Source organism: Rana temporaria, chromosome 12, assembly GCF_905171775.1.
Source record: "Rana temporaria chromosome 12, aRanTem1.1, whole genome shotgun sequence".
Lineage (NCBI taxonomy): Eukaryota > Metazoa > Chordata > Amphibia > Anura > Ranidae > Rana > Rana temporaria.
Genome location: NC_053500.1, coordinates 63,290,651 through 63,312,324, shown reverse-complemented (window position 1 = coordinate 63,312,324; position 21,674 = coordinate 63,290,651). Strand labels below are relative to the sequence as shown.

General features: G+C 44.2%; 2 protein-coding genes across 4 annotated transcripts in view; one reads left to right on the top strand and one right to left on the bottom strand.

The window, feature by feature from the left end:
- The window catches only part of NAT9 (N-acetyltransferase 9 (putative)), a 44,718-nt gene extending 37,802 nt beyond the window's left edge, over positions 1 to 6,916 (bottom strand). For all 3 annotated transcript variants that reach the window (XM_040331284.1, XM_040331285.1, XM_040331286.1), the window contains exons 1-2: positions 6,842 to 6,916; positions 1,583 to 1,663 (exon numbers count right to left, since the gene is read on the bottom strand). In XM_040331284.1, the coding sequence (XP_040187218.1) occupies positions 1,583 to 1,659 (77 nt within the window). In that variant the 5' untranslated portion in view covers positions 1,660 to 1,663; positions 6,842 to 6,916. The remainder of the gene's footprint in view (positions 1 to 1,582; positions 1,664 to 6,841) is intronic.
- A 24-nt stretch (positions 6,917 to 6,940) lies between these two features.
- TMEM104 (transmembrane protein 104) overlaps positions 6,941 to 21,674 on the top strand; it is a 53,755-nt gene continuing 39,021 nt past the window's right edge. Inside the window, 2 exon segments of the mRNA XM_040331282.1 lie at positions 6,941 to 7,051; positions 20,511 to 20,603. Of these exon segments, the coding sequence (XP_040187216.1) occupies positions 20,559 to 20,603 (45 nt within the window). The 5' untranslated portion in view covers positions 6,941 to 7,051; positions 20,511 to 20,558.

Below are 21,674 nucleotides of genomic sequence, written 5' to 3'. Positions count from 1 at the left end.
CTGCTTGCACAATTGTTTTCTGTTCATCCTAGCGGAAAAAAAGATTGCCATACCAACACAAGCAATGTTGGTGCAGCAATCTCCCCTGCTGTGCTATTGTGTTCTGACACTCCCCCCCCCCCCACTAGAACACACTGATCAGCGCTCGCAGTCTTTGTCTGCAAACATGCATGGATCTTTGTTGGTCTAACGAACGTGCTCCTGGAACAGAACTCATATATAAGTAGGGGGGGACTTACTGTATGGATTTATGAAGTCATTTTATGTAACTGAATTTGACTTGGCATCAACCTTCTGTACTCCCCCTTGTACAACAGTACTACGCCTGGAAGAGGAATGGACAGTATTGGTGCCAATCTGATGGGCAGCTTGTAATGGAATGGCAGAGAGTATGTTTTCCGGAAGAGGGAAGTTAGCTTCTCCTTCAATATTAAATGCTTGCCGCCCGGCGCGCGCAGATATACGTCTGCAGAATGGCACGGCAGGCAAAAGGACGTATATATACGTCCCCTTTAAGAAGCGTTTTTTGCGGGCACGCGAGCCCACCCGCGGACTCGATCGCCACGGGCATACCTGCGATCGTCTCACAGAGAGATAGAATGGGGAGATGTTAGTGTAAACACAACATCTCCCCGTTCTACCTAGTAAAACTGTCACTGATCGTGTTCCCTGTCAACGATCAGTGACGTGTCACAGCAAGCCACGCCCCCTACAGTAAGAATTACTCCCTAGTGAACACTTAACCCCTACAGCGCCACCTAGTGGTTAACCCCTTCACTGCCAGTATCATTTTCACAGTAATAATTTTTACAGTATGCATTTTTATAGCACTGATCGCTGTAAAAATTACAATGGTCCCAAAAATGTGTCAAAAGTGTCCGATGTGTCCGCCAAAATGTCGCAGTCACGATAAAAATCGCTAATAGTCGCCATTACTAGTAAAAAAAAAAAAATTAACAAAAATGCCATAAAACAGTCCCCTATTTTGTAGATGCTATAACTTTTGCGCAAACCAATCAATAAACGCTTATTGCGATTTTTTTTAACAAAAATATGTAGAAGAATACGTATCGACCTAAACTGAGGAAAAAATATGTTTTTTTTATATTTTTTGGGGGGATTTTTATTATAGCAAAAAGTAAAAAAAATTATATTTTTTCAAAATTATTGCTCTATTTTTGTTTATATTGCAAAAAAAACAAAAAGCTGAGGTGATCAAATACCACCAAAAGAAAGCTCTATTTGTGGGGAAAAAAGGACGTCAATTTTGTTTGGGAGCCACGTTCCACGACCGCGCAATTGTCAGTTAAAGCGACGCAGTGCCGAATCGCAAAAAGTAGCCCTGTCATTTAGCAAAAAAATGGTCCAGGGCTTAAGTGGTTAAATCACATGCTGATGATCGGAAGCTGTATTGTTTATCAGGTCATGTCCCCAACCCTGCTCTGTCGTTTAGTAGGGGTTTGTAACTCTCACAACTACATGGACAGAACTACAAACCATTTGGAAAAAAGGATAAAACAGCTCCCTGGAGTTCAGTCCTGACATTAATTCTACAGATGCTTTTGGTTTATAGAACTGGTACCTGACAACATGGTGAGGCTCATAGGGTACTAAAATCACCCGCTGCCCTCTCAGCACGGTGTCCTCATTTACACGCATATTCCTGTAAACCAGAAAGAGAAAATAAATCATACAATCATTACATAAGACACAACATGGCAAACTTTGGTGACTGCACAAGTAAACCCATCATTAACCACTAATTAACTGGGACAATTTTCTAATTTTTCAAGCACATTTAAAAAAATCTGCATTCTGTGCTAGAAAAATACTTAGAACCCCCAAACATTATTCATTCTCTGAAAGCAGAGGCCCTGTAAAATAAAATGGTGGCGGTTGCCATTTTTTTTTTTATGTTACATGATATTTGTACGGTTATTTATCATATATTTTGAAAAAAAACAAAAAAACACTTGAATTTTAGTACACACAAAGACAATATAGCACCCAATTCTTAGACAAAATATAAATGATGATGTTGTGTCCAGTAGATGAATATCAAACAGGTCAAGATTTAAAATTGAAGCCCACAGGAAGTTAACCTTTGGGTTATACTACCACCTATGGAAGCATTTGACACCTGCAAACAAAAAACTTTAGACCGGGGTTAAGAAGACGATCACCAGTCGACCACAGTGAACCGACAGGTGGATCGTGGCCACGGTTTTGCAACCCCCAGAGGCAGCATAGTGCTGGGAGGAGGGCAGAGGTTGGAGCTGCTTCAGTGATTGGCAGCTTGTTATTATGAACTCCAGCATTTTTTTATGATATAAGTGAAAAAAGAGAGAAACTTGTGAAAAAAAAAACTTTTTTTTTTTTAGTTTATATTCGAAAAGTTTGCAAAAAATAAAATTTTCTTCATAAATTTAGGCCGAAATATAAACTTTGGTAAAAATATACCAAATTAGTAAATATTATTTAGTCTGTGTGAAATTTATAGTCACGTATCATTGAAAATTGATCACACCTGAAGTACTGACGGCCTATCTAATTTCTTGAGGCTCTGAAATGTCAGGACAGTACAAATACCCCCCAAATAACCCTTTTTTTTTAGAAAGTAGACAGTCCATGGTATTTAGTAAGAGGCATGGTGAGTTTTGTTTAAAGTTGTAATTTTAGAGGGGCTTTCTTGTTGATAAATAGGGCTGTAGCATCTGATCACTGAAATCCGCCCCCGTCCCCCATGAACTAATTATAATCGTGGATACACTTAGCCTTTTGAGTGAGACTAGGCCTTCAGTAAATTTCCACTGAGGTGTCATTGTGAATGGTGGACAGGACGTACACATGTCTCTTATCCCTCCACTTCATGGCCAACACTTCCTTGTTCTTAAGACTTGCCGATTCCCCCTTTGTAGCCTTGTGGTCACCAGACTTTCTGGAAAGCCCTTCCTGTTTTTTTTTTTTTTTACAGTATAGGTGGTGAAAAAGGGGCAGACTTGTATAGTAGTTATTAAGGTAGATAACTAGTGGGCCGTTTCTTCAGTCGCATTTGCAGATGATGTCGGCAGCAGCGTATATAGTGAATATCGCCTAAACCAGGGATCTTCAAACTACGGCCCTCCAGCTGTAGCGAAACTACACATCCCATGAGGCATTGTAAAACTCTGACATTCACACACATGACTAGGCATGATGGGAATTGTAGTTCCTGAACAACTGGAGGCCATAGTTTGAAGACCCCTGGCCTAAACTGTGCAAGTTTAGGAGATATTTACAATACCTAGAGGTAAGTCTTATTATAGGTTTACTTGTAGGTACAAGTTGTCTAGCAGAGTTTACAACCATCTTAATGATTGATGTAGGCCACCCTAATGGCATTGTCTGACTCAATTTGGTTTGGATGACCCTCCAGTAGGATTGTCCAATGCTGTACAGACAAACAAACCCCCCAAAGCTCAATGATGTTATTCGGAGAACAGATTCTTCCAACAATCAAGTGACCTGCCAAAAGGATCTCTCCCCAGCCCGACAGGCTGGCATCTTGAGTGACTCTAGAGCTGTTTTCCTGAACCACCAAGTAAGGGACAACGTGGTCCTCAGTGACAAAGAACTGGTCTGTCCAGAGACAAGATAGACTTGCTTCACAATGGCAGCTACCATCAAGCCTAGGACTCTCAGGCCCCGTACACACGTCCGAGGAACTCGACGTGCCAAACACATCGAGTTCCTCGTCGAGTTCAGTGTGGAAGCCGCCGAGGATCTCGGCGGGTCGACTTTCCTCATTGAACAACGAGGAAATAGAGAACATGTTCTCTATTCGGCCCGACGAGTTCCTCGTCGGCTTCCTCGCTGAAAAGTGTACACACGACCGAGTTTCTCAGCAGAATCCAGCTCCGATCGAGTTTCTGGCTGAATTCTGCCGAGAAACTCGGTCGTGTGTACGGGGCCTCATACAAGAGTGGAGAGCCAGATGGCTCCTGGACTGGAGTTGAGATCAAAGATGGGAGTGTATGAAGCTTCTACTGTGAAAGGAACACTCTGGCCTGAGTGGTGTCCAGGACTGAACCCAGTAACTCCAAATGATTAGTCAGTTCTAGCAACGATTTCTGATGGTTTACCATCCATCCAAACCAATGTAATGTCAAGAGCCATGTTGTCTGACAAAGTCTGTGCTGACTGTTTCTTCAAGTATCCCACAGCTGGGAAGCCAGGAGAGCTCAGCAGCACCTTGGCGAATACTCAATGTGCAGATAAAGGGTTTGCGCAAAAGTTATAGCGTCTACAAAATAGGGGATAGAATTATGTTTTTTTTTTTTTACTAGTAATGGCGGCGATCTGCGATTTTTGTCAGAACTGTGATATTATGGCAGACACATCGGACACTTTTAACACATTTTTGGGACCATTCACATTTATACAGCGAACAGTGCTATAAATATGCACTAATTACTGTATAAATGTGACTGGCAGGGAAGGGGTTAACACTAGGGGGCGATCAAGGGGTTAAATGTGTGCCCTGCTAGGTGATTCTTACTGTGGGGGGAGGGGACTGACTGGGGGAGGTGACCGATGGTTGTCCCTATGTACAAGGGACACACCATCGGTCTCCTCTCCCTGACAGGACATGGATCTCTGTAACTGCCGATCGCGGGTACCTGGCGGACATCGCGGCCGCCAGGCACACGCAGCGGCATCTGAGTGACATGCGCGCACCCCCCCCCGATGGCCAGGAGGAGCCGAGGACGTCATTAGACATCCTCCCGGCCCTGTAGAGACACCTTGTGGCCGTCATTTGTCAATAGCCCAGGGTTCTAGTGGTTAAATTCACTTTGGTCTAAAAAATGTATCCATTCGAACTCTGTGTGAAGAATAGCTGGTTGTTAAGGGGTGTGTCAGGAGCGGCCAAAGCTGGGCTGCATGCTTGGATAAGGGTCTGGTATGGATTTTGGGGGGCCCACACCCCTTTTTACATTTTGGTGTAGGGTTTCCCTTAATATCTATACCAGACCCAAAGGGCCTAGTATCACTGGCAGCCGTTTGTTTCTTCTGGGGGGGCGGCAAACAACCCCGGTGGCATCTCAACACCCTCCGCACTTACCCCAGCAGGGAGGTTGCGGGCTCGGGCAGGCAGCGCTGGGCTTTGAGCTTTGGAGGGTTACGGGCTCTAGCAGGCAGCAGTGGGTGGCAGGCTTCTATGGACGGCAGGCGGGCTCCTGTGCAGCTCCTCCCTTCTAATACTAGGTGTCCAATAGGATTGGCTGTCCTTTCAGCCAATCGGGTGACGGGTACCAGACCGGCTTCCTGATTGGCCGTGAGGAGGAACAGTGTTGCAACAGCAAATATTAATTCGCTGTTGCATCACACCTAAGTGGGTTCCGGACGCAATGCCCTGAGCCCACCCTATTTTGAAGTCTATGAGGAATTCATGCGCATGGCATCCTGAAAGTGGCAGCAGCATGGATAGAGAGGGCGGCGCCCATGCACCCGCAATGGATGGGCTGCCCCTACCTAGTATGCATTTTGGAGGGGGGGGCATGCCATTTGTTTTGCCGGTGTCCTGTCGAGAAATGCCTGGGTGGAACTGCGCATGCGCCACGCAGTATGGAGCCCCAGAACAACAGTTTGTTTAGCTGTTGTCTCGCGTTGCCAAGGCACGTTCATGTAGCTGAGGGGCGGAGAGTTACATGAAGGGGGCGGATTTTTAAATGATGGACAGTGCTGGGGGTGGAATTTTTATCGATGGCCAAACATAGCGGCAAAGGGAATTTTTATCTACCATCATTTTAAAATCCGCCCCCTTCATGTAACTATCCGCCCCTCACCTACATGAACGTCGCCCGGCAACAGCTGTTCATCAACTCTGCTCAATGCGGCGCATGCGCACTTCCACCTGGGCACTATTCGATAGCCGGGCACTTCTCGACAATACACCGGCATTCTTTCCACAAGTCGCACCCAAATGGCATTTATATCATGCAGGTGCCCCTTTCAGGCTAGGTTCACACTAGTGGGATGTGGAAACCAACATGATTCCAGTGCTGGTTCCTGGATCCCATAGAACTTGTAGGCCTATGTGAACCACTGTGGGTGTCAATACAAAATTAATGATGCCCGATCAGTTTGCAGATCGCAGTGCAAACTGCCAAATGGTGCAGAAATCAGATCGCACAGGTGTGAACACCCATGCAATCTGATTCCAGTGCAGACAAAAAAGGGTAGCGCACCATTTTGGCGTGAATGCGATTTGTATGGCTGAATTTGTATCGCAGACATCGCATGTGACCTGCACGGCAATGCGAATCACGTGTTATTTCTGTGTCCGCAATCGTGTAAACCCAGGCTAAAGGGTTTGCATTGGGGCCTATGGACCACAAATGGTAGGAGAGTCAGAGAAGAGTAGGGCAGGAACTGAAGTCGCACAGATATGAAGGGTTCTCATAGGGAAACATGGGGCCCCTTTCACACTACTGCGATTTCAGGGAATGCCTGTGTAATTGGCATCAAAGTCGGACCAAAATAGCGCAGGGACCACCTTGAAGTCGTAATAATGTGAATAGTAGTCATTGGAAATCATGGGGAACAACTTGTCATGCTACTTTGCAGTCCCAAGTCGTGGGACAAGTCATACAAGTGTGAAAGGGGCCTAAGAATGAATGACACCTGTGTGTGTCTGCAGGCAGGAGGGTGGGAAGACACAACCAAGCCAAGGTGGGTGAGGGGGGACTCGGACCTATATCATTCTCCTCATTCCAGGAGAGGTCGTACTAATAAAGCCCCGCACCCCCATCCGGATATCAATACATAGCCATGTGTAGACCCGCTTGTCACGTGACCTTACCTCTATTCATCCGCACTAGACCTCCTCTAACCACACCCACTTCCACTACTTCCTCCCTCTGAGTCCAGCCCACACCCGGCAGAAGAAGCCGGAAAGCGTCGGATACGGCAGGACGGGCTGACGTTCTGAGCGCTGATTGGTTCGCTCGCATGTGATCTTGTTGTTAGCCACGAATGCTTCTGAGGAATCCGGAACATACCTAGGGCAACGGTAACCAGGGCAACCGGGGGCTTGGGGGGCTACGAGGAGGGGGCAGTGTGTGTGTGAGATGTGATCAGGACTGGAGATGTCACTGTTCTGATGGTACAAGGGAATTGTATACAGATCTCTGGATTTCTCTCATGTGTGTGATCAGTACAGGAGATGTAACTGTTCTGATATTTCAAGGGAAGTGTATACAGATCTCTGGATTTCTCTCATGTGTGTGATCAGGATAAGAGATGTCACTGTTCTGATGGTACAAGGGAAGTGTATACAGATCTCTGGATTTCTCTGATGTGTGTGATCAGGACAGGAGATGTCACTGTTCTGATGGTACAAGGGAAGTGTATACAGATCTCTGGATTTCTCTGATGTGTGTGATCAGGACAGGAGATGTCACTGTTCTGATAGTACAAGGGAAGTGTATACAGATCTCTGGATTTCTCTGATGTGTGTGATCAGGACAGGAGATGTCACTGTTCTGATGGTACAAGGGAAGTGTATACAGATCTCTGGATTTCTCTGATGTGTGTGATCAGGATAAGAGATGTCACTGTTCTGATGGTACAAGGGAAGTGTATACAGATCTCTGGATTTCTCTGATGTGTGTGATCAGGACAGGAGATGTCACTGTTCTGATAGTACAAGGGAAGTGTATACAGATCTCTGGATTTCTCTGATGTGTGTGATCAGTACAGGAGATGTCACTGTTCTGATGGTACAAGGGAAGTGTATACAGATCTCTGGATTTCTCTGATGTGTGTGATCAGTACAGGAGATGTCACTGTTCTGATCGTACACGGGAAGTGTATACAGATCTCTGGATTTCTCTGATCTGTGTGATGACTGATAATATGTGTGATGTGGGTATACACAGGCTATAGATCTCTCCTGTACTATTATTCCAGCATCAGATTTTTACCATGTGCCAAATGACACAAAGATGCATTATTTACACTGATGTGAAACTGTGCTCCCCTGACCTTATCGGTGGTCATACACACTTCTATAAATGATTGATCTCTTCTCATAGGAATACTGGATCTGCAGCCCATTCAGTCGATAATTAAGATACGATCATAACTAACTAACTAACTAACATGTCTTTAATCTGATGAGTCATAATACAGTCGTATTTGGGATCAAAGAATCTCAGTACTGCCAATCGATGCAAAACAATTTGATAATATTCTGCCCTAGTCGATCAAATGCGATTCAAAGTGAGTCTTAAGCTGGCCATAGACCAGAATATAATCCTGATGAACCGGCTGAGTTTCAGTCCATGCGTGGGCAGGCTGGTTGTATAGAAGTTGATCCATCAATTGACTTTGGTACAAGCAGCCTGAAGGGTTCGATCACTGCCGGCATCTAGAGCTGCAAGTAGTGATCATTTGGGGTGATTTACTAAAACTTGAGCACTCGGTATCAGGTGCAGCTGTCCATAGTGACCAATCAGATTCCAACCTCCGCTTGTTCAATTTAAAAGAGAAGTATATATCCCCCCAACCCCCCTTTTTTTTGTTGTTGTTTATTTAAGAATCATACTTATCTAGGTGGATGCTGCATCGGTCCCCTGCCAGCATTAACACTGAGAAATGAGCGATCAAACACCACCAATTGCTTGGTTCTCAGTGCTCCCCCCCTGGAGTGATGGGCTATGGAGGGAGCAGCTGGCTCAGACTCTCATTGGCTGGAGAGGCTGAGTCGGTGACGATCCAGGCATGTTGGCGGATCCCGACGTCATTATTGCAATCTTTCCTTATGGTTATGTGACCACTGGGATTGGCTGTCACGGTGGTCACATGATTGGAGAGCACCCAATCACAAGCAGCAAGCTGGAGTTTTCAGTTAACTGCTGGTAACTGTGCTAGGAATGCGCAGTGCACGCGCTCTCAGCGCGGCTATATTAGCGCTATTGCTCGCAAATATGCAGCTGCTTGGCGCAGAGAGGCCGCTTATTTGCATGCACTTGACCCAAAGAGATTAATAATGATCAATGTGGATTTGATTTAAATCATAATTTTTAAAGAGCTGTCAGCTCTGTCCCACAGAGGCTCCTCCTCTGACCCGCTGTTGACTCACCGACAGTCCCATTCACTTTAATGGGATGGCTGGTGATGCAGCAGTGACACAACAAGGTGAGGGATGTGGTGGCAGCAGGTGAGTGGATGCCCACTGCCATGATGATCTAAAAATTACAGGTACTCTTTAAGACCCCTTTCACACTGAGGCGCTTTACAGGCGATATAACACAAAAAATAGCGCCTGCAAAGCACCCTGAAAGAGCCGCTCTATTCACTCCAGTGTGAAAGCCTGAGGGCTGTGATCGGTGAGTCGGAGAATGGATCTGCCAGCCCCGGATGTTTACCATAGAGATTCCCGGCGGACCAGATGGTCGCCAGCATTTCTATGATCATCGGAGGCTGGGTGCGATGTTATGACGTCACGCCTGGCCTCTGTATTCAAACAAATGGTGCCACCTTGGCTGGAAAGCCGAGATCATTTTTATTTTTATTATTTTGGTTTCAGGCTTCCCAGCCTAGAGGTAAGATGTGGGGTCTTATTGACCCCATATCTCACTGTAAAGAGGACCGATCATGCCATATTACTTGTAATAGAAATAAAAGTGGTAAAAAAAATATATATATTAAAAAAAAAAAATAAAGCGCCCTTGTCCCTGTGTGCTTGCACGCAGAAGAGAACGCATGCGCAAGTCCCACCCACATATGAAAACTGTGTTCAAACCACACATGTGAGGTGTCGCCGCGAACGTTAGAGCGAGAGCAATAAATCTAGTCATAGACCTCCTCTGTAACTCAAAACATGTAACCAGTAAAAAAAAAAAAAACGTTGCTTATGGGGATTTTTTTTTTTTTTTTTTAACCAAATTTATTATGACAAACAGTGCATACAAGTTATTACATACATCCAAAGTGTCAATGATAACATGAAGGTGTACAGTAATCAGAATACAGACAGTTCAAAACTGGTGTCATGAATAACAAACATATGGAAAAAAAATTACAGAAAAAGAAACGGAGCAGTATCTGGTGTCAACCCTGGAGGTCATCTAGACCTGTAACAATATACCCAGCTAGGGGCAAGCCACCCTTCGGGCAACACAGACCCAAGGTGCCTTACGTGCAAGAATCAGAGTCCTGTAGCCAATGATCCCATATTTTGCCGTATTTGGTTGGGCATTCCCTGTTAAAAATAAATAAATAACCTTTTTATATGGTAGATTATTATTGACCTCCACTTTCCACTCCACCGACTTAGGGGGTACGGGTCACATCCACTGCCGGGCAATAACCTTCCGCACCGAGAACAAGGTCTCATGCAGGAACGTCTTTGTGTATTTGTCTATAGTATCCGGAAGCACCCCGAGTAGGCATTGTTTTGGGTCTAACGTAACCGGAGAGACCATGTGGTCGTGCAGAAAGGTTACAACTTGCGCCCACAGGCCCTGTATTTTGGGCTTATGGGGATTTTTAAAGAGGAAGTAAACCCTGATGGGTTTTACTTCCTCTTTTTCTCCCTGCAAATGAAAAGCATAATGGGCCAGTATGCATTGCATACTAGCCCATTATGTGACACTTGCCTGCATCCAGAATCTAGCGATGTCCCCTGTGCAGGCAGTATCCCTCTTCTTCCAGCCCACAAACTGCGACTCTGTGATTCCCTGGAGCCGCGTGACGTCACTGGCATGCATGCGCATGGAAGCCACCATTAACGCACAGGCTGGGGAAGAAACGGAACTTAGTTTAGTTTCTTCCCCGGGCATGCACCATTAAGATTTTCACTGGACTACAAATGAAATATCTCCTAAACGGCGCACGTTTAGGAGATATTTCCACTACCTATAGGTAAGCCTTATTCTAGGCTTACCTATAGGTAGAAGTCACTAAAAAGGGATTACAGCCACTTTAAGTCCCAAAGTTTTGCGCCATTCCCCCAAAAAACGGGTTTGAAAAATTGCTGCGCAAATACAGTGTGACATAAAAGTTGCAATGACCGCCATTGTATTCTCTAGGGTCTCTGCTAAAAAAACATACATAATTGTTAACCCATTCAAGTGAATAGGGCCACTCTGCAACCAAATGTATGCTGTTGCAGCAGGTAAGGGTTACAGGGTTAAATGTGGCTTTACACTACCCTGGTGCGGTCCTGCTGCGCTGTGGGCAAAGGGGCAACCCACAGGTTGGCTGCACGTTCTAATAGACTTCTATGATGTCCTGCGGTTTTGGTGCGCTTTTTGAAACCACACTAAAATCACAGGACATCATTGAGATGTGTGGCAGGCAGAGTTGGCAGGTTTGTTGCCAGGTTTGGGCCTTGTGCTCTGAGGAATGCATGTTTGTCCAATCGCACTCAGTATTTGTGGCCAGGTCTAATCTTATAATTGATACAGTAAATGATGTGTGATTGGTTCTTCTGGGTTACAATGCATGTCACTGCTGCTCCTTGAAGTGTCTTACTGAATAACATTGTGTTTACTGCAGCAATGTCCTGCGATCAGATAAGACAAGCTGGCTTTCATTATTTCCCCTCATGATTTATTTCCTCTTTGTGCACAGAGGTCTTTTGAGTGCTTGGCTTTCACAGATTTACTTACCATGGTTCAGGGCTGTCTTCTCACAGCTGCTTCTTACCGCTGCCGGCCCCAGTGCCACCATCTTGGATACGGGAGCCAGCTGTTGCTTCCTGATGAACCACAGCCTGCTCTCTACTGTGCATGCGCAAGCTCACATGGCGATTTTGTGAGTGCTTCTGCAGCCTCGTGGGACACGTGACAAGTCCCAGGAGGCTGCGGAAGGAGAGAGGATGGAGCAAGGAGAGGATTGTGGGTGTGGGTGTGGGCACCAATAAAAAATAAATAAAAAATCTGTTACTCCGTTGGGTGAGAGAGCAGGACTTCATTTTTTTTGACTGAAGTTTGGCTTTAACATTACCAATACAGTGGAACCTCGGATTACAAGCATACTCTGTTCCAGGAGAATGCTCGTAATCCGAAACACCCGCATATCAAAGCGAGTTTCCCCATAGAAGTCAGTGGAAATGAAAATAATTTGTACCGCATTGACTTCTATGGCATACAATACCGCATGTGGCCAGAGGTGGGGTGCCAGAGAGCCCCGGAAAGGCTTGGGGATAGCTCGGCTGAATTTGGTAAGGCTCGGGAACTGAGTTTTTCCAATTGGCTCTGACGCCCCCCCCCACTTCTGGCCAAATGCGGTACTGCACACCACTGTGGCTTGAATCCTTTGCAAGACAACACTCGCAAACCCATTTAGGATTTTTTTTTTTAAAGGCTTGTATTGCGAAACGTTCGTTAACCGCATTACAAGCCAAGGTTTCACTGTATTCACTAAACAAGGCAAGCTCTCACCAAAAGACCAGTGTATTTCATTAATTGGTGAGTGGGTTTCCCTTTGGCAAGATCAGGGGTTGCCAAATTCAGTCTGCTACAGAATGGCATGTGGCCCGCACTAGGAGCAGGCCCCCCCCCCCACTGTGCAGTGATCATTCCGTCAGTGGTTGCTAAGACAGCCTGCGTCCTAGCAACCAATTATATGCTTGCCCCAGCAGAAGGACAGAACTTCCTCAGTTCCTGCTCCACCTCCTGCACTACTGGTACACTGATCACGGGTGCTCAACCTGTGGCTCTCCAGCTGTTGCGGAACTACAGTTCCCAAATAAAGAAGAAAATTGGCTATTATAAGCATACCACATCCATATTATTTACCCCTTCAACAAAAACAAAAAAACATATATGTCAGACTTTAATGGTACCAAGATATATATATATTTATATATTCTTCAGGACCTTTGTTATATCTTGGCAGCAAAGAAAGATGGCCTAACTAAGAAAACACATGGAATAAGTATATGACCGCATCATAACATACTGTATATAACATCAAATATGATCTGTGCAACTTACACATCACTTAAAGGGGTTGTAAAGAAAAAAATGTTTTTTCATAATAAGCATCCTTTACCTGCAGACATTCCTCTTTTCAGTTCCTCATTGTTCGTTTTTGCTCAGAAGTCGCTCTATTTCTTCTATGTTCTGTTCACTTCCTGCTTGTCTGATTTTTACTCACCACCGTGATGGGAGGCTTTACTGCGGTGGTCAGTAACGTGCTCGCCCCCTCCTGGGAACTACATCTGTGCGGCAGGACGCTCTCTACATGTTAGAGACTTCAAGGAGGTGTGACTTACTGGGCGTGCCACAATTCATACTGGGAAATGTAGTTCTTACATGAACGAGCGATGCAAACCAGGAAGTGAATGAGAGAACAGAAACTAGAATGCCGGAGGTGATATAGAGGAAGGAATTTAATAGGTATTTACTCGTTTTTTAACAGAATCATTACACTATTCTGTCTGTCTACCTTGCAGACATTAATTTTAGGCAAAAAAATGTTTTCCTTTACAACTCCTTTAAGGAGTATAACAAATGGCAACTACAATCCCCATCATGCGTCTGCCTTTGGGAGTCAAGATTGTAACGGTCAGTGGCTTGCAATGCCTCATGGGATTTGTAGTTCCGCAGTCACTGGAGGGTCACAGGTTGAGCACCCATGGATTACATCCATGCTCTAGGCAAGGCAATGGTGGACCTCTGATGGGGAACCTGACATAAGGAGGGACCTACATGGGACAAACATGCTGAAGTAGCTCATGTAACTTTTGTAGTGAGCCTTGCACGTTTTTTAATCGCATGTTTTGGTGCGTGTAAAATTTTTTACTATCCGTGTGTGATTTTCAGAAATGCTCAAATCTTGGTTAAAGTAGAGCTCCACCCAAAAGGGAAAGCTCTGCTTATCTGCCTCCTCCCCCTCCGGTGCCACATTTTGGCACCTTTCGGGGGGAGCGGGTACCTGTCTCCACTTTCAGGAGACCTTGCTGCAGCGAGATCACCCAGAAGTTTGTGCCCCCCCTCCTCCTTCCCCCGCCCCTCGGGCCATTCAGTACAGCACACTCCATGCACAGTAGGGAATCGACGGAAGCCGCAAGGCTTGAATGCTGGTTTCCCTATAGAAGCAATGGTGGCGGCAGCACCTGAGAGCCAATGGAAGAATTGGCTGGGTGCCGACATTGTGGGATTCCTGGACAGGTAAGTGTCCCAATATTCAAAGTCAGCAGCTACAATATTTTTTTTTTTTTTTTCTGAAGGAGCCCGGAGCTCCGCTTTAAGTATACTGGTCTATGGCAGACCAAAATGTAACATTCTTCAAGGTACATCAACTAGATTTCTAGTCCAATTACCAAATATTCGTAGTTCTAGTTTTGATCCAGTGTTCTTTTGACAGCCAATAAAATACTAAATTCATTGCTGTCTCTAATCCATTGTGTCTGCAAAGCCTAGATAATAAAATAATTGCAAGCTTATTCATCACCTGAAGCAATTCCTAAATCACGGCCAAGTATCAACCGGTTATGGTAATTATGGGTATTGTTCAAGTTTAATTGAACCCGGTCAATGGAGAACTTCATGTCATTTATAATTACATAGCAGGGGAGTGAAATACTCGTAGAGGCCATTTACAGTGGTGGGAAAGGAATACTATCATTTATTATTATGCAGGATTTAAATAGTGCCAACAGTTTTGCGCATCGCTTTACAAAAGGAAGGCAGTACAGTCTTCTAAGATTTATATTATTTAGTGTGTGTGTGTATGTATATATATATATATATATAATCTCAGTATCTCACAAAAGTGAGTACACCCCTCACATTTTTGTAAATATTTTATTCTATCTTTTCATGTGACAACACTGAAGAAATTACACTTTACTACAATGTAAAGTATTGAGTGTACAGCTTGTATAACAGTGTAAATTTGCTGTCCCCTCAAAATAACTCAACACACAGCCATTAATGTCTAAACCGCTGTCAACAAAAGCGAGTACATCCCTAAGTGAAAATGTCCAAATTGGGCCTAATTAGCCGTTAGTGTTACAAGGTCTCAGGTGTGAATGGGGAGCAGGTGTGTTAAATTTGGTGTTATCGCTCTCACATACTGGTCACTGGAAGTTCAACATGGCATGTCATGGAAAATAATTCTCTGAGGATCTGAAAAAAAGAATTGTTGCTCTACATAAAGATGGCCTAGGCTATAAGAAGATTGCCAAGACCCTGAAACTGAGCTGTAGCCTGGTAGCCAAGAGCATACAGTGGTTTAACAGGACATGTTCTACTCAGAACATGCCTCGCCATGGTCAACCAAAGAAGTTGATGTGTGCGCTCAGCGTGATATACAGAGGTTGTCTTTGGGAAATAGACATATGAGTGCTGCCAGCATTGCTGCAGAGGTTGAAAGGGAGGGGGGGGGGTTCAGTCTGTCAGTGCTCAGACCATATGCAGCACACTGCATCAAATTGGTCTGCATGGCTGTCATCCCAGAATGAAGCCTCTTCTAAAGATGATGCACAAGCCTGCAAACAGTTTTCTGAAGACAAGCAGACTAAGGACATGTATTGCTGGAACCATGTCCTGTGGTCTGATGAGACCAAGATAAACTTATTTGGTTCAGATGGTGTCAGGCGTGTGTGGCGGCAACCAGGTGAGGAGTACAGAGACAAGTGTGTCTTGCCTACAGTCAAGCATGGTGGTGGGAGTGTCATGGTCTGGGGCTGCATGAGTGCTGCCAGCACTGGGGAGCTACAGATCATTGAGGGAACTATGAATGCCAACCTGTACTGTGACATACTGGAGCAGAGCATGATCCCCTCCCTTCAGAGACTGGGCTGCAGAGCAGTATTCCAACATAACGACCCCAAACACACCTCCAAGATGACCACTGCCTTCCTAAAGAAGCTGAGGGTAAAGGTGATGGACTGGCCAAGCATGTCTCCAGACCTAAACCCTATTGATCATCTGTGGGGCATCCTCAAATGGAAGGGGGAGGAGCGCAAGGTCTCCAACATCCACCAGCTCGGGTAAACTCCATGCCCAAGAGGGTTAAGGCAGTGCTGCAAAATAATGGTGGTCACACAAAATATTGACACTTTGGGCTCAATTTGGACATTTTCACTTAGGGGTGTACTCACTTTTGTTGCCAGCGGTTTAGACATTAATGGCTGTGTGTTGAGTTATTTTGAGGGGACAGCAAATTTACACGGTTATACAAGCTGTACACTCACTACTTTTACATTGTAGCAAAGTGTAATTTCTTCAGTGTTGTCACATGAAAAGATAGAATAAAAAAAAATTATATTGTCTTTGGCCCTTATAGGGGTACAAACAACAAATAATGCACTTCTATCGGGTATCGTCGCAAACGTCAGGAGTAGGAGAACTTATTTCAGGCGTTTTTTTTTTTTGTTTGTTTGTTTTTACGTGGTAGGTCGTGGTAATGGCAAGACATGTACAGTTAAAATTATGAAAAATGTAAGATTTATTTTTAAATAAAATATTGGTATCCATGTGGTTTTTAGGTAGGATAAAAAAAGGTAAAAATTGCACAATTGTTTATGGGCCTTACATCGGATACAAAAACCAACTAACAAACACATAACGTGGTATCGCTGCGATCATGGGAAGTAGTATTTGTCTTGGGTTGTTCGTTGGTGGTAGGCCATGGTAACAGCAAGAACTATACAGCTAAAATTGAAAAAAATTCAATGATATTTGTAATCCTATCTAAATCTGTCACTTTGACAATGACCTTTTGATCCTAACTTTGACACTGACCTAGATACTTGGATCAAACCGTAATACTGTATTTTAGCACCATCCATCCCTCTGCACAACGCATCTCCACCCATGCCCAGCACCATCCATCCCTCTGCACAACGCATCTCCACCCACGCCCAGCACCATCCATCCCCACTAACGCCTAGCACCATCCATCCCTCTCCACAATGCAGCCCAATACATCCCCACCCACGCCCAGCACCATCCATGCCTCCAGTCTCCACAATGCATCCCCACCCACACTCAGCTGCCAGCACCATACATCCCTCTCCACAATGCATCCCCACCCACGCCCAGTACAGAGAGGTGGCTGTAGAGGAGGGGGTACAGAGAGGTGGCTGTGGAGGGGGTACAGTCTGTACCCCCCTCCTGCACAACCACCTCGCTGTGCACCCCCTCCTTTGAAATGATTAAGATTTGTATTTTTTTTTTTTTTTTTATAATTATGAGGTGGCACTGATGGACACTGATGGGCTGCACTGGTAGGCACTGATGAGTTTGCACTGACGGGCTGAACTGGTGGGCACTAATGAGGTGGCACTGATGGAGACCGATAGGCTGCATTGGTGGGCACTGATGGACTGTACCCTACCTCCCCTCCCTAGATTTTCTGAGATGATGGGAAAAAAAGACATACAGTGGGGATCGAAAGTTTGGGCACCCCAGGTAAAAATTTGTATTAGTGTGCATAACGAAGCCAAGGAAAGATGGAAAAATCTCCAAAAGGCATCAAATTACAGATAAGACATTCTTATAATATGTCAAAAAAAAGTTAGTTTTTATTTCCATCATTTACACTTTCAAAATTACAGAAAACAAAAAAATGGCGTCTGCAAAAGTTTGGGCACCCTGCAGAATTTATAGCATGCACTGCCCCCTTTGCAAAGCTGAGACCTGCCAGTGTCATGGATTGTTCTCAATCATCGTCTGGGAAGACCAGGTGATGTCAGTCTCAAAGGTTTTAAATGCCCAGACTAATTTTACCTTGCCCCAACAATCAGCACCATGGGTTCTTCTAAGCAGTTGTCTAGAAAACTGAAAATAGTTGACGCTCACAAAGCTGGAGAAGACTATGAAGATAGCAAAGCATTTTCAGATGTCAATATCCTCTGTTCGGAATGTAATTAAGAAATGGCAGTCATCAGGCAGGAACAGTGGAAGTTAAAGCAAGATCTGGAAGACCAAGAAAAATATCAGACAGAACAGCTCGCAGAATTGTGAGAAAAGCAATTCAAAACCCACGTTTGACTGCATGATCCCTCCAGAAAGATCTGGCAGACACTGGAGTTGTGGTACACTATTCCACTATAAAGAGATACTTGTACAAATATGGTCTTCATGGAAGAGTCCTCAGAAGCAAACCTCTTCTACGTCCTCACCACAAAAATCAGCGTTTGAACTTTGCAAATGAACATATAGACAAGCCTGATGCATTTTGGAAAAAAGTTCTGTGGACAGATGAGGTTAAAATATAACTTTTTGGCTGGAATGAGCAAAGGTACGTTTGGAGAAGAATGGGCACAGAATTTAATGAAAAGAACCTCTGTCCAACTGTTAAGCATGGGGGTGGATCAATCATGCATTGGGGTTGTATTGCAGCCAGTGGCACAGGGAACATTTTACGAGTAGAAGGAAAAATGGATTCAATAAAATTCCAGCAAATTATGGATGGTAACTTGATGCCATCTGTGAAAAAGCTGAAGTTAAAGAGAGGATGGCTTCTACAAATGGATAATGATCCTAAACACACCTCAAAATCCACGGGGGATTACATCAAGAGGCGTAAACTGAAGGTTTTGCCATGGCCTTCACAATCTCCTGACCTCAACATAATTGAAAATCTATGGATAGACCTTAAAAGAGCAGTGCGTGACAGACAGCCCAGATATCTCAAAGAACTGGAAGACTTTTGTAAGGAAGAATGGGCAAAGATACCTCAAACAAGAATTGAAAGACTCTTGGCTGGCTACAAAAAGCGTTTACAAGCTGTGATACTTGCCAAAGGGGGCAGTACAAGATATTAACTCTGCAGGGTGCCAAAACTTTTGCAGACGTCATTTTTTTGTTTTCTGTCATTTTGAAAGTGTAAATGATGGAAATAAAATCTAACTTTTTTTGACATATTATAAGAATGTCTAATCTGTAAGTTGATGCCTTTTGGGGATTTTTCCATCTTTCCTTGGCTTCGTTATGCACATTAATACAAATTTTTACCTGGGGTGCCCAAACTTTCGATCCCCACTGTATATCGGCCAGAGAAAAAAACATATCGGTCGACCTCCTAATTAAAAAAAAAAAAAGAAATTAAAAATGTATATACATACATACATGCATGCATACATACATACATACATACTTTTTTTTTTTTTTTTTAATTAGAGGTCGACCGATATGTTTTTTTTGCGAAAAGATTGCGATCTCGATTCATTTCCCCATTCCCCCCCCCCGCGATCTCCAGGCTGGAGGACCCGCGATTTTCGGGTACGGCCATAGGAAAGTCCCCGGCTTCGGCCTAGCTCTAGAGCGGCAGCCGTCTTGGTACACGCGGCGGCGGCTGTCTCGTCAGGACGTGACGTTTCGTCGCCGCCATCTTGCTCCACCCCACACTCATGCACAGTAATGATAGAGTGAGAAGGGGGCAAGCGGACATCTTGTTACACCCAACGGAGTTTTAGATTTCACAGTCATTTTCAACACAAAACGGCGCTTATGTGCTTAAATACAGTATATGTAAATCTGACAGACTGTTTACATGTTACATTTTAAAAGCAGAAGCAAACCTGCTGACCTTACATGCGTGCTAATGTGACAGAACACCTCTGATTTTCACATTTTAGTGAAATGTGAAAATCGGAGCTGTTCTTTCACATTAGCAAGCATGTAAGGTCAGCAGGTCTGCTGCGGCTTTTAAAATGTAACACGTAAACAGTCCGTCAGATTTACATATACTGGGGCAGATCCTCGTACAGCGGCGCATTTATGCGCCGGGCGTAGCGTATCTAAGATACACTACGCCGCCGTAACTTGCATTTTTTTTTTTTTTTTTCAAATCCAGAAAGAATCCGCGCCGTAAGTTACGGCGGCGTAGTGTGTCTTTGCCAGCGTGGTGGCGCCTAATTCAAATGGATGTAATGGGGGCGTGTTTTATGTAAATACGTTGTGACCCGCCGTCCGTGGGGGTATCCCAGTGCGCATGCTCGAAATGAAACCGGAACCAGCCAATGCTTACGATGGAACCAGCCAATGCTTACGATACGCCGGAAAAAGCCGAACGCAAACGACGTAAAAAAATGCGCCGGCCGGACATACGTTCGTGGACCGCCGTAAATAGCTAATTTGCATACTCAACGTGGATTTCGACGGAAACGCCACCTAGTGGCCGCCGAAAAATTGCATCTAAGATCCGAAGGCGTACTAAGACGTACGCCTGTCGGATCGATCCGAGATGCAGTCGTATCTTGTTTTGTGGATACAAAACAAAGATACGACGCGGGAAATTTAAAATTACGCCGGCGTATATATAGATACGCCGGCGTAATCCTTTTGTGGATCTGCCCCACTGTATTTAACCACATAGAATCGTGACAGAATCGTAATCTTCATTTTATGCAAAAGACTTTAGATTCTCATTTTTTCAAGAATCGTGCAGCTCTAATATAATTATATATATATATATATATATATATATATATATATATATATTGTAGGGGGAGAAAAAGATAGTGTATCATTGCAATTTTTAAATGTCGTTTGTTTTTTCAGGTTCCCTGTCCCCTTCTCTCTTTCTTCCATCCACCTCCTGACCAAGCCATGGCAGGGGATATAACTGAAGCAGGGGAGCTCTACTCTCCATTGGTAAGTACAGTCTCTGCTCTGTTAGTATTATCTGTTTCAATGGTTTTTATTAATCATTTACGTAAAGTGTTTAAGAACCGTCAAATAGAGCAGCGAACAATCCTTGCGTGCTCTGCACGTGTTAAGTCGTAAAATACGAAAATAAAATAATACAAAGTGAAATTATACTGGTTAACAAGAAAACAAGCATCCAAGCATGGAAGCAGTACAACAATGCAATAAATGAATGCTTATGCTAAATATAAAACCAATATGGACCCAGCTCAAGGGTTAGGTCCTGAATTGCGACCCCACTACATAATATATCTAATGCTGGGGGCCGAGCAATGTCCAATGTCAAGATATTGGAATACCACGAAATCTATCTGTACTCTATAGTAAAGTCATTCCAATAGACATCACACATGTATCAGATATATAGGATAACTAGGTCATTGCGTAGGGTTTCCGGTTCAAGTAAACTCACAGCGAGAGAATCTGGGCAGCTTGAAACCATAACAAGTAAAATACTATCAACGTTTAATCAACCTATTTGCCCCCGTAGGGGAACCTATAATCAACAACATTTCGGAAGAGGTCTAGGTTAACCAACAAAAAGGGGGGGATTCAGAAAAATTGTGAGGGCGAGGTACTAGAGGGAGAAGAGGGAAAGATGTGTCCATCCAGGAATCTTTGATCGATCACCTGAAGAGATAACTTTATGTCCCAGGGGCCTGTAGGTAGGTGAGCCAGGGAGACCAATTTTTTTAGAAAAGGGGTTGTTTGTCATTTTAAAATGCTCACTATTTTCTCGTTTACTCTGTTAGTATTTTCAAAATCTGGACTTTTTTATGAGACTGAAACTGCTAAACTACAATATTTTTTTTTTGCCCCTGAAATATGTCATACATTGGGGCGAGGGGGTAATTTATTTTTTATATATATACACTCACACACTCAAGAAGACTTTCAGCTTTCTTGTGGAATTGATTTAGGTCTGTTCACTCTAATGCCGCATACACACCATCACTTTATGTGATGAAAAAAAACGACACTTTCTGTGAAGTAAAAAATGACGTTTTTGAAACTTCA